General features: G+C 42.5%; 2 protein-coding genes across 3 annotated transcripts in view; both read right to left on the reverse strand.

Annotated features, from left to right (window-relative positions):
* The window catches only part of ptpn4a (protein tyrosine phosphatase non-receptor type 4a), a 68,052-nt gene extending 63,080 nt beyond the window's left edge, over positions 1-4,972 (reverse strand). For both annotated transcript variants that reach the window (XM_084544897.1, XM_084544896.1), the window contains exon 1: positions 4,473-4,972. The gene's annotated coding sequence lies outside the window, so the exon portion shown is untranslated. The remainder of the gene's footprint in view (positions 1-4,472) is intronic.
* A 2,736-nt stretch (positions 4,973-7,708) lies between these two features.
* Positions 7,709-10,657, reverse strand: tmem177 (transmembrane protein 177). Its single transcript, XM_084544235.1, has 3 exons — positions 10,554-10,657; positions 9,131-9,395; positions 7,709-8,764 (listed from the first exon to the last, which is right to left on the reverse strand). Exons 2-3 carry the CDS (start codon positions 9,329-9,331, stop codon positions 8,033-8,035), a joined length of 933 nt encoding a protein of 310 aa, XP_084400361.1. The 5' UTR covers positions 9,332-9,395; positions 10,554-10,657; the 3' UTR covers positions 7,709-8,032.
* Between the last annotated feature and the right edge of the window lie 6,115 nt (positions 10,658-16,772).

Below are 16,772 nucleotides of genomic sequence, written 5' to 3' on the forward strand. Positions count from 1 at the left end.
GAGAACATTATGGGGAATTATCAAGGTAAGTATCATTTAATTTGTAAGCGTTCTCAGGCTTACAAATTAAATGATACTTACCTTCAATTACACAATTACTAAATCATTCATTTGGGAATGAGATTACAATACTCCACTCTGCAGCACTAGATTGACAACTGGATGTATGGACTCAGAAAGCAAACTAAGATAACACAAGTGAAAGTTTGCCACCAGACTTTTCACAGTCTCAGGCAATAATTCCAAGCCTCCTAATATAAGATACATAAACGCTGGCATCTTTAAAGTCTGATAATATATCTTGCCTGCAGCACCCAGCCAGCAGTCTTCGAACCAACACTGTCAGTTAACACCAATAATAAGCTGTCAGCGCTGTGGAGCACCCTGCTGAGCAGTTGGGTGTGCCTTTCCAGCATTGAGACTAACAAGAAGTAAGCTGCAAGGCAGAGATAGAGAGAAAATGGAAAAGCAGAGAAAAGTAGGAAAGACATGAGAATCCCTGCAAAAATGGAAGGTCAATTTGTCTTTATCCTCTGATTCAGCAAAAGATGTATTAAACACAGACCAAGATTCTTTGAGGTAAGGACCAGTGATGGCCTAATCAAGTTTTTTCTCATGATCTGATACCAATCTTTTAATATTCAGTATCGGCTGATTCGAGTCTCGATCCGATCTTAAATAAGGAGATGGAGATTCATAGTGGCTTTTCTTATCTTACTTGTTTTCTCCTAGATCACGTGTGCACCGTGCTCTGTAGCAAGTACAGTAAATGGGGCTGTCAGAGCTAATGTAGTGAGGAGAGGGTAGCTCGTACCTTGGCTCCAGAAGCTCCAACAGAAACCTGTGTTCTCTACTCCAGAGATGGGCTGGTCCTCCAATGCCATAATCTGTAATCACTCCCTGTAATACTTTTCTCTTGATGTTGTCTCCAGGAAAAATTTCTCTTTTTTAAACGTAGCATTCAATGTTTGTTGTTGTTTCAGCCTTTACTTTGGCGTTCTCTGCATATTCCATTTCGTTTGTTTTTTTGGCAGCAAATCAAGTTGGTAGTATTGAATGAGGACGTCCTACTACCACCTCGCCAAACATCCACAATTCACAAATTGCTGAATGACTAAGTTCTTTCATACGGCAGACATGTTTAGTCGTGTGATTTTGGGTCATGTTCTTCACGTTTTGGCAGCTTTGAGACTTGCAGAAGAAGAAACAGAAGAAGAAGAAGACGAAATCGTCTTCTTCGTTTTCTTTTAGGCAGTTTTAGTGCCAACGCTGCAGGACGCACAAAAAAACTAGGACCACAAATTCCCACTGACAGCCCAGCACACCATAAAACAGCCGACCATCGGCTTGGTGTGTCATGGTCTTTAAACATACTACGTTGCACAAATACACTATCACACTGTACTCCTAACCCATCAGCGTATACACACCTCTTTCAAACTGGCGAGGACAACTGCTGACATTTGACCACTCTGCTATTTGGGCCAGGTTATGATATTTAACAAGAAGCCTGTCATTTTATGCATCTTCTCTGCAGCCACCATTCAAACTGTTGTCATGTAGAATGGCATGATGACAAACTGGCAGTGAGAGGTCTAAGGACACATGGACGTGCATTTGCTGCACCTCCTACCTTCCTACATTACCATAAAGCAGAATTATTCAACACAGTTCTTCTTTGATAATTTATAAGTGGATAAAGAAGAAATTCATCACAAAACTCCAACTGTGATTCTTGACATTGCTGTCAGTTACTAAAAGTGTTCAAACTAACAGGGTGCATATTTTACAGACCTCCAGTCTATCCCCCCAGACTGGGCTGGGATCATTAGTCAGCTTGTCTATGCAAGTACAATTTACCTCAGAGTCATATCCAAAGGTGAGTAAGGTGCCTTGGGATGAGATGATACTACCGGACTCCAAACTTGCCCCCATGGGAACCCACTGCCCTCTGCTAACAGGTGCAGTTTATCCCAATTACCCTTGCAACACCTGCGCCCCTTCTGTCCTCCTCCATCTGTATTTCTCTGCCCACATCCTCTTCTCACTTCTCGCCCTCACTTTTTACTATCTATCCTCACACTCTCTGTCTCCCCTACACACACAATTCTGGTGTACAAGACAGGGATGGTAGGTTCAGGTGTGCTTCTTGAGTCAGGCGGTGCTATTGCCACAGGCAGTTTAGTCTTCACCGGCTGAGTCCATCCACTCCTGAAACCCAGTGCTACTTCAGGTTTGTTGCAGAGTCACAGATATTTCAAGTTCAGCTCAAGATGCTCCTCATCGCACCATTTATAAATTTATAATGTGCATATGCCTTTCATGAAACACAAACTTTGCTCTGCCTCATTTAGTTGTGTTTAGGCGCCGCAGCACAGCCTCCACTTCCTCTAAACGTTTCAGCCTGCAACAACGGGATTCCCTTTCATAATGAAGGATTGAGCCTTGAAACAAATCTGGATACTTGACTCTTCAATTTTCACTCTGGCTGAGCTTAAAATACAAAGAGCGGAGTTTTATTTGAGCAGTTTGAGCGATTTTATTGATTTAAACAACTATTAAAATATATTTAATAGCACAATTACATTATAACTGGGGCGGCTAAGGCTCAGTGGGTGGAGCACGTTCTCCACAAACCAAACGGTTCACCGAGTTGCTTGTTTCAACGAATGGATACCAACAGGTAGAAAAGCACTGCATAAACATTTACATTCTACTACCTGCATTAGAGAGCAAGCCTGTGAGCTGTCAAATCACATGTCATGTAGAACACTATGGGCTGTACAAGTCTGTGACAAGCACTTTTCAGACTAGTCTTACGCGAATGTAATCCTTGCTACCGCAGCTTAAAGTACGATACGCCGGCAATCAGCAGCGTGGAATGGGTGTCCCAAATAAAAAACGTGCAGCGTGACAGACCTAATTCCCAAGATAAGTCGTTCAGCTCCAGCAATCATCATCCTCAGACAGGGATTCCCACATGCACTCAGGTCCAGACCAACCACAAACGCCAGCTCAGATACATGTCTGGACCACCCATCTGCTTTTGTGTTTACAGGGATTCCTTCAGAAAGAAATACTGCTGAGGGGCTCTTAAGAAAACAATGCAAGGTGTTGGATAAGTCAAAAAGGATGTGGTTGGGGACTATGTGAAGGACGGGGGGGGGGGGGGGCTTCTAGTGTCCCCTTTTATAGATCCCTGGAGGTCCACCTACTGGATTTCATTCACAGTTCCTAAAGACCCCATTCAGGGCCAGTTATGACATTACTCTACAAGTCATGTTACAGCTTAGATAGCGAAACATGGGTGAAAAAAAGAGCAAGGGGGGAGGGAGCCAGGGAGGCTAGACAAACAGGACAGAGCAGGGTCCATATGATCCGAGAAGTGGCAGCAGACTGGCGAGCAGCAGGCAGCAGAGGAACCGACTGAGACCCAAAAGAAGTGGCAGGGATGGAGGAGGAGGAGGAGGATTACGTCACCGAAAGGGAGAAAAGGAGGACGCCTCATCACAGCAAAGCCTCACATCCATTACTTAACACCACATAATTAACTGCTTTCCGGCCGACACTCCGTCCCTAACAGTTATTTCAGCAGGAGAAGAAGAAGAAGAAGAAGAAAAGAAAAACGACCCGCTGTGAATGCACGGGCGACTAAAGAGCAGGGTCTCGGTAAGCGGCTTATCCACGCAGGCCCTCCAGTGTGTCGTTTCTAGATATGTGACATGTACACCAGAGCAGCTGGAACGAGCGGAGCTTATTTCATAAATGACCAAAAAAAAAAAAAAAAAAACGCACTCTGAATTCGCCGCTTATTCGCTCACGTACAGGCGGCAGCTCGATCAAACCCCGGCGCCCAAACCCAAATCGCGCAATAATCACTAATTAATGTCCGTTTAAATGATATATGCGTGACATATTAAAGCCACATCCGCACCGGGACTGACCCTGCGCTGGTTCACTGAACGCTAACTTGAGTCGGTCATTAAATGGCTCATTGTACGCTGTCCAATGAATGAGCCATTAAAGACCTATTTAAATAAACCATACCCCACGTCGAATACACTGAGCGCTAAATGTTTTATTAATTAAATAAATCTTTAAATGAACAGGAACACTGCGCGGATTAGCTTCTGTTTCTCAGCTACGTAAAGTAAGCTGCGAGATATTGAATGGGCTAAGAAACAGCTAGCTAACAAGCTACACAACCACTGGCTTGGAAGGATACAAAATAAATGACATTTTAAGGATTTCTGTTTCTTTTCGTGAGACCCCAAACGAACAGACAGGCGTGTTATTACAAACCAAGTCATTTGGAAGGGGGTTATCACAATGTTACTTGTGGATATTAGCCGTTTTAGCTGTGCGGAGAGCAACTTGGATAAAAGTGACAGCGCTAAGCTAGCTAGCTAACGTCAGCTGGCCGTAAAAGCTGGTGGCCTGTGAATAGGGTGTCTTTTTTTTTTTCTTCTTACCGTCATAAACTGCTCCAGGGGCGTCCAGTTTTTAAGGAATATAATTTTAGCTGTATGAGGAAATGGTTTGTGCAGGGGCGACGTAGCCCGAACATCCAAGATCAGTTCACCCACTGAAGCCGATGAAACCGGGGCATCATCGTTATCACCGTCTTCATCAGTACGCGGAGCTCGCCGCTGCTTCACACACATCCATCCAGCAGAGCGGGGCCTCCTCCGGGCTCGACCATGCGACTGCCTCGGCGACGACGGATAATCCACAAGACAGGAGCCCCCGCAGTAACCATTGGCTAGACGCGGTGACTAGCAGTCATTTCGGGTCGACAGAATGAGAAATATAATCCCACGTATGCGTTAAAAAAAAACAAAGGATGTGATTCAGCAAAGAGATTAAACGTGAAAGGTGCTGTACGTGAAATCAAAATACGGGCAAATGTTGCGTTTCTGACTTTCCCGACGTGAGCCCGTCCGTGTCAGCCTTCCCTGGTCTATCTGCAGCTGCTTTGACTGCCCGTCTGCCTTGCAGCACAGCAGCGATCGGGATACCGACGTAATGGCGCAAACCGAACGCACAGGGGCGGGGCTATGGAGCGGGAGGCGCGCTGGTTGTGTTTGAGCGCACCCAGGTAGAACCGCTGCCAAGTAAAATCTTGGCATTGACGGTTTATATATATGTCAGCCAAATGCTGGCATTCGGTCAGTGACATTAAGAGCTGACTAAGCTACCATTATCGTCATGTGCAGTGCAAAATGTATGGAAATGTTCTGAATAATTTAACAGAATATATATGAACCTTTCAGATTAGCAGCACGTATCCGTTTTTCCGATTTCCTGTGAACTATCAGAAAATAGGCAATCACAGCTTTGATGAGAATATTTATTTTAATTTAAACACGCTACAGTTGTCTGTATAACAGAATGTTCTGCATAATAATTAAAATTATTTCATTTGAATGCTCTTTTTTTTGGCGAATTGCATTACAATGGAATACACTCATAAAGATACAGTTATTTTAATTTTTAAAGCCCACCAGCTTATTTTACAGCCAGTAGTATTGGGAGTGTATGTCATTATATTATTCCTAATGTTGTCACTCTAAGCATTTTTACTGGATGCGAGCAATTTTCATCTTTTATTTTGAAAGGATCTTTGTTGGAGTCAGAATTTTGGAATGAAACCACTGTGTGACGTTCAGAATAAATGTTATTATGAAAATGCCTCTCTTTTTTTAAATCCGTCTTTTTCATTTCAAGTCCAAGCCTGTCCATTCAGGCCGAATGAATCTGCAGCCCGGTCATTCATGAACACTATAAAAGAATGAGAGTCTCATACTGTGAGCCTGGTAATGTGGGCTGTACTGACCTCAAGTGGCTCAAAAAGAAACACACCACAATGCAACAAACAATGGGCCATTGTACACACTACTCAGTAGGGCATACAATGAGGTAAGCTGATGAAGCGGAGTGCCGAGGACAAGACAATACACCCAGTGTTGTTGATGTGCATATTTCAAAAGCCACTTTATAGCCGGGGAAATTATGAAGTAGATCAATCAATTTGAAGCGGTTCTTTTTGAAGAATGAAACACCCATCTTTTTCCATTCCGTTTTTTTTTTACCTCTTTCTCAGCGTAGTATGACCTGATAGGAGTTTATTTGGGAAAAACTAAAATGTGTCAAAACCCACAATCCGCTGCATGACAATGGAGCTAGAACTAATCCATTATCTCGCTCAAGGGGTCTAATGCAAGGAGGATGCTTGCTGTCAGAGAACAATGTATCTAAGCTTTCCTGAGTAGGAACACTTCTTCTATGACCACACTTCTCCTGACTTCATGCTTCTTTATGTCTGGATTTTATCACAACATGTACCTGTTAGTTTTGAACTCAGTGAAAAAGCGAGAAGGGACAGTGTGGATATCTTTTCATAGTTTGGTCTATCAAAGGACAGTGGTGTAAAAAAAAAAGTCTGTGTATGTCTATTGGCAACATTATTAATTACATGCTACTATATTTAGTTCATTCCACAGGGTGCGAGGTTGGAAATGTAATTAAAGCACCACATCTGAACCTTGTTACTATGCACACAGATGACCTAAGGGAGTTTGAGCGCTACGTGAATTCTGAGTTACCATCAGCTGCATATTAAGATCATAATCACGTAACAGTTTAGTTCAGGTCATGCAAATGATCGGGATTTGGAGTGATACTCTCTAAATGTTTATTTTTTTCTGACCCCGCAGGAATAAAAGAAGGTTGCTTATTTTCATTATGTGCATACTATTGAGTTATCCTGGCTTTGAGTGAATGGCAGTACAAATGATTTTACTGTAAATGTAGATAAGTGGGTTTCATTCTTTCATTCACTATCTATGACCACTTATCCTCTAGAGGGTCACTGGGGGCTTCAGCCTAGCCCAACTATCAATGGCCAAGAGGCAGGGTGCCACCATTCAGTCACAGAGCTAACACAGAGAGACAGACAACAATCAGGCTCACATGCACACCGACGGCCAATTTAGAATCACCAGTTAACCTAACCTAAGGCATGTCTTTGGACGGTGTTTCAGATTCTCTAAAAGCACAGCATACTGTCACTTGTCTTTAGGCAGCCGCAGAGAAGCATTCAGTTAACCAAGTGAGCCTTCCATTCCACTCACCTAGAAATAAATCATTCTGCTAAGACATTTGGGGTTTTCAACTATTGAGAAAAAAATGCCATTAAATGATTGAAATAAGATTTTTATTAGTTTCAGTAAACCCGTCGCTCTCACAGAAGCCAAGGACCACACTGCCAACATTTTATTCCCACTGAAAGATGGGAATAAAATTTCCCATTTTTTCACGTTTACACTATTCGGCCAACAGGGGGCTCCATTGACCACAGTGTTAAAGATAAATCCTATTTCTGTGTGACTTCCTATTTGTATTTTAGTCAAAAAAACAAACAAAAAAAAATGGAACATTTATTGTGCATATCAGTGACTGGAGATTTATTTTTCTTTTTGGTTTTCCAAACCGCACACACATACACACATCACACCTTAAAATCTCCAGGCTACACTTGAGATACTCAGTCCGTGTCCAAACAGGTGTCAGCATCACTAATGAGCTATTATTGGAAAATCTCAGACCAGGGAAAATCTACGTGCACTTAATACGTTCTAATTAATGAGCCCTCACTCTGAGTCACTGATCAACCATGTATATTCAACAACATATATGCCAACACACGTATAGAGATCATTTTATTTTTAAATATTCCAGAGATAACCTCCTACATCTTTTCTTCGTTTGACAAAGTCACCAGTTAGACTGGTCGCTTAATTTGACTCACCCCAGGACTTTACGAGACTGGCTTGTAATTTCAATTCATCTACCCTTTCATGAAACACAAAATAACATTCAGCACATGTGGTTTGACATATTTCAATGAAAAATAGGTTACTTCCTTTGGTCAAATTATTGTAACTAAAAAACTCAGGCACCCAGTCTTCTATTTTTGAACAGTCTATTGCAGATGCGGTCATTTATTTTATTCTCTACATAAGCGTTCTGTTCAGGCTTTCTCCTTTTTGAGCAGAGCGAGGATCCCTTCTCTCCTGGATGTGTACGGTGTGTGTTTGAGCTGAAGGATGTGAGCCGGAAACAAGTTCCCACTGGGAGCGTACATCTCCTCTCCCTTTTGCCCCATCAGCGAGCGCAGTATCTTATTTCTGGACAGGATCTTTTCATAAAACTCTACCCCTCCTTTGGCATAATCGCGGGACACTGCAGCCGCACGCCTGTCTGTGCTGTAGTCAATCCACTGGCTGAGTGCGTCTGTGGTGAGGAAGTAGGAAACGGCACCAATACCCAGCGCAAGAAGGTTCGCAGCCCCACGAAACAGCGCCGGCCCGGCGTGTAGCCCGAACACCTGCTTCAGCAGCACACTGTACACCCAGACTCCACCCAGACAGAATGGGGCAACAGCAGCACTCATGACAGGTGCTCCAGATTGCAGGCGGGCCACCTCCCTGGCTATGGCAAACTTCTGCGCCTCGGGGGAAAACATCAGTGTGTCTTTTAGAGAAGAACCAACTCCGCCGCTCCAGTCCACCGTTTTGCCGTTGACGAAGATGCTGCGGTTGGTGATACCACTTGGGTCGTCAGCACTGCTGTTAAAGTTAGCCGGGATGCCAATATGGGCCCCTGCAGGAAGCCACGGGACGCCGGCGCCAACTGGATGGAACCCAAAGGAGGCAAACACAGTGAAATTCTTGCTTGAGCTGATCCCATAGTCCTTCAACACCTATAAATGACAACAACAAGAATAAATTTTGGAAATTGGAAGTGTCAACTTTCCTCAATAAATTACAAACTGTAAGTTTTGTGAATGGAACATGTGATTTGCGTGCGCTGTAATTTATTAAAAGGTCTGTCTCTTTCTTTTGACTCTTGCATAAGCTACTGAAAAAATGCTGCGTATAATTCCACGGGCAATTTCCCAGACACAGATGTCACTGCTCAGATATCGTTCTTTGAAACAGTTTAATGGCTGCCGATGAAGTGAATTCTGCACCATGCGCAAAAAATTCTACCGTTCTAATGAAGCTTGTTAAAAAGAAACCATCAATGTGACCTTGAGGGAAAAAAGCACAATCATGCAGTACACTACCTGCTGAAAAACATTCTCCAGGTTTTCAGACAGCTTGACGGGCTCTCCTTTATGCCACGCCTGATAGAGCTGACGGAAGGACATGTCAGGGAAAACGTGGTAGACCATGTTGGCCGCAAAGACCCCACCGCAGCTGGCCACAAGCAGCGGGGTACGATACTTCTGAAGAAGTACCGAGTACTGGAGGAAACGGGACGCCATACTGGGTTTTTGTCCTTGGCTGATTTCCTGTCAGCTACGCGCAGCAAGCTTCAGTAGATAACATCTGTGAAGGAGATGGACAGTATGTTCACGAGTGTACCAACAGGCAGAATGTTGGTGGGAAAAATAAACAAACCATTAAATTTAATAACTGACAGAAGTAAGTTCTTGCCAAACTGTAAAACATATTACACTACTCTTCTCAACCCCTGCATGATGCTGTTGGGACCTTAGGTAGCTCCTTCAGAGACTGATGCATCAACAGTGCAAGAAGCTCCGGAAGCTCTTTGTTCTTATTGCTATCAGACTCTGTGCTGTCTGCATATCTTAGCATTGCTGCTGGGTTTCCTGCAGCAAAATGATCACATACATCCTCAAGATATTCATCAGTGTCTCAGTAAATTTTTCTAATTTATCATTTCATTCATATTCTCACTGTATTTTTGTTTTTCTGTCATTGCACTATTGTAATGACACTGTCTATATAATTATTACTGCATAACATTATGACCTCTGTGGATCATCCCACAGATACTTGATCAGTTTGGGATCTAGTGAATCTGGAGGCCAGGTCAACACCTTGTGCTGTTCTTCATGTTTTTTTAAGTTGTTCCTAAAGCGTTCTTGTGTGTGTGTCTGTGTCAGGCTGCATCCTGCTGGGGATGGCTGCTGCCATCAAGGAGTGTCATTGCTATAGGGTGGGGGTGCCTGGTCTGGTCTAGGTGGGTGCTACGTGTCTAGGTAACATCCACATGAATGCCACAAGATGGTCAATGTCATTTACTTCTCCTGTCAGCGGTCATAATGTTATGCCTGATCAGCGATTTGACAGGTGTGTAGAAGACGGTCCCATTTAGCTTGAAGTTCTCTCCTCCCATTGCAATCATGCTCCCCCTTCAGTAGCGCTAGCATACGCTAATTCATGAGGGCTGCAGGCAGATGCTAGCTTAACAGGGCTTTAAACTCTCTGTGCACTTAACGATTGCTAATACACTTACAAATTAAGCTGTCATTGTAAAAAAGCAGTTAATCAAATCACCACACCGAGCTTGTGAATAATGTCTTACTACATATTATCTAACTTGGCTACAGCGCATATTAAACTGAACGAGATGAACCAACAATTAAATACAAAATATGAAACAACCCTGCATCACTGAATGCAAATAGAAACTGATTTTCTTTACTCCTTAGCCAAAAAAATTTAGAAGAAAACACTTACGCGTTCTCCACATCGTTACAAGGACAGCTTCGCGGCACGAAAGTTACATGACAAGCGATGATATCCGTAAAGTGCTTTAGCTGCCGTCACGGCTTGTTACGGCAGTTTTACGACAGTACGGCGGTATGTACACTGTGGATGTTTACGGCTTAAAATGTCATAGCTGCCGCAAGTGTTTGGATTGTGGATAACGCGTATGAATTTACTTAAGCCTTGTGTACTCCTGACACGGTTTTATGAAACGTAATATTATCAATGAACAAGGGTATTTTTTTTTCTACACGAAAAAAATGGAAACAAAATGACTTTATTCAAAGATTTACCTAAAAATATGTCATTTTAATAACTATGACACAACACAACTGTGTATTCTGTAAATTCTTAAAATGAAAACATTTTGTCATTTTAGAGATGAATGCAAAATGCAAAAGGAGGTACCTTAATCTATTTAAAATGCACAGCAATGTTCAGTGTTTAAACATGTGACTGTAGATACCGATTTGTACCTTGTGCAAGATAAATGAATAATCAAATTCAAAAACAGTGATATAGTATTCCTCTGCTAAAGAGATCAGAAAGAGCCCTACTGTAACTTTAGATGGTCCTTAAAACTAATCGATCTTTTCAACAACCTCCTCAGTGAATGCTTTTGATGCACTTATAATTTACCAGCGTTGTGTCACTATTTCAGAGATGCCATCCCAAGTGTTCATGTTGTTGTGAAGCTACTACGTCCACATCCCAGCTGTGCCTCTGGTGGAGATCTTGATGGGCAGTGTTGTTTCCAGAATTACTGTCTGACACCCGCCTACATGTGTACCAGATGTTGTAGCCAATATTTCCCATGGTTCCTGTGACCTCCTTTTCAGTTATTCTGGTTACTTCCATTGTATTTTGAATCAAAGGACCAGCTTGTCGTTCCTAACAGTTCATCATTGTGTCTGTAGATGTACATTTCAGTGCATTTCATACCACAGCCAGTATCGCAGGCAGTTGGTCTCCTCACCTGACTGTTGGTACACACTGCAGCTCGATGTAGCGTTCCTTCCAAGTCACTCAAACATTCCTACTAAAGCTCTGACCTGCAGGGAAAAGTTGCAACAGCTGAGCTTTGCTGGCCCATCCATGAACTCTGTGATTCTTTGCACACGTCACTGTAGCTGTGCCCATGTCGTGAGCAAATGAACTGAGGTTGTATGGTAATCTCTGATCAAACTCAAGGTAATCTGGAAGAAGTTGTCACTTCTGTAGCTCTGGATTCTGTAGCAATCTCTGGTAGTGTGGTTTCATCAAATACTCTGAGCCTTGAAACTTGGGACACCGTTACATCCCAGGTATTGGAAGTTTGAGCTCTTTGTACAGCTTGTCCTGAGGAGGAGCTTACTACTTGGAAATTCTCAACCCTCTAGTTGAGAGATGGAGAGATACTGATTTGTTCTAATATCAGACTCCTCATAACACAGGGTAGCCGCTGTGGTTGCTATGTTTGTTTTCATACATCTTTCTGCAAGTGGTTTCATAATGTTAGGTTTCCAGACCTGGTATAGCGGCGTTATTTTGGACCTGGTCTGACTTGACTAGATGCAGACTGTGACTGACTTTAATGGAGGTGGTTAATTGACCCGTGTAGGCATGGCCTCCAGCAGCCCTCATTAAAGCAAAGTGTACACTGATCAGCCAAAATATTATGTCTAATATTGTGTAGGTCCTCCTTTTGTTGCTAAAATATACATGACCCGTCAAGGCATGGACTCTGCAGATCGTTGAAGGTGTGCTGTGGTGTCTGGCACCAAGACATTAGCAGATGATCTTTTAAGTCCTGTTAGCTGCGAAGTGGGGCCTCCATAGACCAGACTTGCTCATCCAGCACATCGAACCAGTGCTCAATGGGATCGAGATCTGGGCAACTTGGAGTCCAAGTCAGCACCCTGAACTTCATTCCTGAACCATTTTTGCATTAACCTGCTGAAAGAGGCCACTGCCAAAGGGGAATCCCATTTCTGTGAAATTGGTCTGCAACAATGCTTGGTCATGTGGTACATTTCTAAGTATCTTCCACATGTGTCATTCTGTCCCGCCGCCTTCTTCCCATAATGCCTCCTGATTTCCCGCAAGTAAGTGATACACACCCACCTAGTCACCCACGTGATGTAAAGGAAATGGTGACCACACCTCCTTCTTCAGTTGCTCCATGGTCCAGCTCTGATGCTCACGTGTCCATTGTAGGGGCATGCGGGAGTGGACAGGGGTCAGCATGGACGTGGAAACTGTGATGGACTGTGTGTCCCGACACTATTCTATTAGAAGCAGCATTAATTGTTTTCAGCAGTTTGACCATATTTAACAATAATGATCCTGTTGCTCTAAGTACACCTGTGACCACTCCAACAAAAGTGAGTACATATGAAACATCCTATTTAGCATAATTGCATGCAAGGTTCTAAGCAAACTTGAGAGCATCACTGCTTTGTAAGTTTTGGCCAATTTTGGGCTGCCTCTAATGCAACATGATTTTACATGGTAAGGAAATACCCACAGACCTCATAAAAAGAGACCATCATGAGACTCAAGACCCTCAGTAACCTGCTGTTTTGGAGGGACGTGAATAGCAGTTCTAACAATACCCCAACATAAAGCTGTCCTTGAAAAATTACGACATGCAACGTGTTGTTCCAACTTGGCATGACACCCACCTCTGTAGATGGTCACCAGAACCCATCACGATGACCCGACAAAATACAGTACGTCCCTAGATTAGAATCGAATAGAACACTGTTGGAGTATTTTGAAGTGGAAGCAGAACAACTAAAACAGCTCAGCAAAGAGTGGCTGAAATTCCTCTGTGAAGAATGGCACAACATCTCTCCACAGGTTTGAGTAAGACTTGTATCATCCATGAACAGGACGTTCATCTAAAGGAAAGATACAGTACGTTAAAGTATTGGATGTCACTATTGAGAATCCCTCTAATTGTATTGAAATAGTGCAAAAGATCTTATACATTTTAGTGATGTGGTAACTGTTAAGTTTAAAATCAAGTGAAAAATTCAGGTGGTAGACCTGAGAGGCTCATAACCATCCTATTCTGGATGGATGGATGGATGTTTGGATGGAGGGATTCCCAGTTTTAATGTAAATTTCTTTGTGTGTGCCCAGCTATTCATTGTCGTTTACTGCTGTGTATAAGATGAATAGTGGAGTACAAGAACTTGCAAAAGCCTGAAAGAGAAATATCTATTGTACATTGAGAAGAAAATAATGGTTTACTTTTTCCAGCACCACAGCATTTGATTTTGTTCTACAACCCAATAGCCAAGAGTTTCGGTCCCAAAAAGAAATCCTTTCCATTGAATCTAATTTAAATAATTGGGCTTTTTTAACTTCTAGAAGGAAATGACGACGATATTTGTGCATCTATTTAAGGCTTTGCTCTGTCATGCGTCACATGCATGTGACGTTGTGAACACGGTTTCAGCCTCCAAGACACTCTTTCGATAACTGCTCACATTCCCTTCAATCCAACAAAATAAATAATGAAAACATTCAGCAGAGAGTTCATACAGTAAATCAGATAGTATGATACTGTTGACAAAGTTGACATTTAGTTAAATAAGATTGTGCAATTATATGCAGAGATAGTTAGACACATAACGTAGTGAAATGTTACAGTGGAGATTATTCATGAGCTAAAATCCTGATCTAATGAATAGCAGAACAAATAACTTTTTAAAAGATGAGAGAGATTGGAGTAAGGTTTTAGTAAAAGAGACCACTAATGGCCAGTTTCGATGAATGTTTTCCACTGCATGTACGTGTAAGTGAAGCAGACAGAGGTCAGAAAGAATCTGCAACCTGCCGTGCAAGACAAACAGATTCTTGCTGCACGCACAAGGCTGTCATACAGAAGAGGAAGTGAAAGTTCAGCACATAATAGTAAGAAAACTGCCACTACCTCGTGATGATCTCTAATCACAATTACTAAAAACTCAAAGTGCAACTGCTGGAACAGTCGAATCATATTCAGAGGGTTTTTCATCAACATTTGAGCCTTGGATGAACAGTGGGATGCTGATGGCAGAAGTGCAGCTGCTAGTGTTGAAGTGAAAGTGTACTGGGGTGTGATAAACTAACACATTGGGTGTAGTTGTAAGTTGCAGCCCATCGGCCCCAGTTTCACCAAAAAGATGTTTTGTCTGTACAGTTTAGCCTACAAACGACATTCAACAAATATACTGAACCTAATACTGTAGAATTATTTCTTGGAAATAAAGTAATAAGCCGTGCCATTTTCGTTGCTTTTTATTTTTTTCACAAAGAGAAAAATTTTTCCTCTCAAACTACCATCACCTTCGACCTCTGAGCTCATTTTACTCCATGCACCTAAAAGGATATTGTCTGCAAGATCTGCAAAAGAAATGAGACCATAGAAAAGATTTGCAAATTAGAACTTTGTGCAAAGCAGAGCAATGACAATATAACATTTTAGATAAGCCCAATGTACAGCATCAATTAGGCCTAGTAGTAGAGACTTATATGGTAAAACCGACAGCGTGCATGCGTATTGTGATGAAGTCAAACGGTCTGCTCCTAGTAGAAAGGGACAGCTCACTACTGTCTCCATGGAAACAGGCAAGAGGCTAATGGAAGTACGCGTCTTTATGTGTGTGATATGTAGGCTATGTGCATTGGAAGCGTAAATACATTCTATTCTATTCTATTCTAGGCCTGAGTGTTTGTGTACCATTATCATAATTCACATCATACAAAACTGTGTCAGTCCTGTGATTGTCTAGCAGCAGACTGTAACAGTGATCAACATATTTGACTTTAAACTCACCAAAATTCAAACAAGTTGGATTCTTCCTGACCCCTGGGATCCATCCATATGTGCGCGGTCATGCGTTAAGTCAAGAGGTGGAGGGTGCTGATGTTGATGAGGACATACGCAGAGGTCAAGAAGGCTACGTTACGTGCATTGGGTTCAGTGTTTCTTAACACATGGATGCATGTGCACACACGTGCAGCCATTATCGGCGCATCAATACCAGCGCACACACACCCAGACGTCAGTGGTGTTTAATGATCTGTGACACTGAACGTCAGCGACATGACATCTGCGAGGTGAACATGATGAACACTGTAGCTTTTTGTTGCGCCCCACCAGAAAATCAACATACAATTTGTTCAAATGATGCTGCTGTCGCCGCTACGAGGCTGCGTGGCTGCACGAGCTGCACTCTGTCTGACCCTGCCCTTCACATACCAGCAGATCCCCAGGAAAAACGAGGCACATGCAGGAGACACAGAGCAATCAATTCTCAAATTAAGATCCCATCAACTCGCTGCCCAATCCAATGGAGTGACCTCTCAATGAATGAATAAATCAATAGCCCAGTCAATCAATTCACCACCTCTTGATTGCTTCCTACAAGTCTTCCAGAGCCTAAATCAATAGATTCTTATGTCAAACAGGGCAACGCTCTGACTCTTTGATGAACGAAAACAGAATTCTCATGCAGACCTGATCCTGTTTACCTTTCATTTAACACTTAAAGACTTCATTTTGAAGGACCTCCACATGTGAAGAGTCCTGAAAAATGTCATTAATGTCTGATAAAGCATTGCAACATAAAGAACTTTTTCTGGACGTGTGGAAAGTGTAGATGTGTAAGGTGCAGACTGAACATTACCTTGTTCATGTTATCATGCTATATTTATAATTTCAGGCACGTTAGCATGCGTTCGCAACCAGTACTCAAAAAACACTTCAGTACTTGTGGAAAAGATGTTTCAAACCCTCCAACTATACAGATTAATGGAACAATAGAGATTTGGAGCTATTTCTGTATCTGTAGTACATGCATGCTGGTAGAATTGTAGCGTTATCTTGATTTAGCCTCCATTTTACTGCATTTCATTCAGTATTTGGGGTTAAATTCTAAATAGTTCATTCCAAGCTTCTTCTTTTCTTTCCTAAATGTCAAAACTACATATTTATCGCCACATAAAATGTTTGTCAGGAATCACTGTGTGAGCATGCATGCTAAGTACATGGCCGTGTGTGTACGTCTGAGCACATGCTTTTAAAGGGAGTATGGCTTTCCTGGAAGTACTGAGTAGAAATACATGGAGATGGTTGGTGTGGAAGGGTGGGGGGATCACTTCCCATCACTGAGTCACTTAAAAACATCTAGTGCCTGATTACTTACAGACGTAAGC

Source organism: Chelon labrosus, assembly GCF_963514085.1.
Source record: "Chelon labrosus genome assembly, chromosome: 5".
Classification (NCBI taxonomy): Eukaryota; Metazoa; Chordata; class Actinopteri; order Mugiliformes; family Mugilidae; genus Chelon; species Chelon labrosus.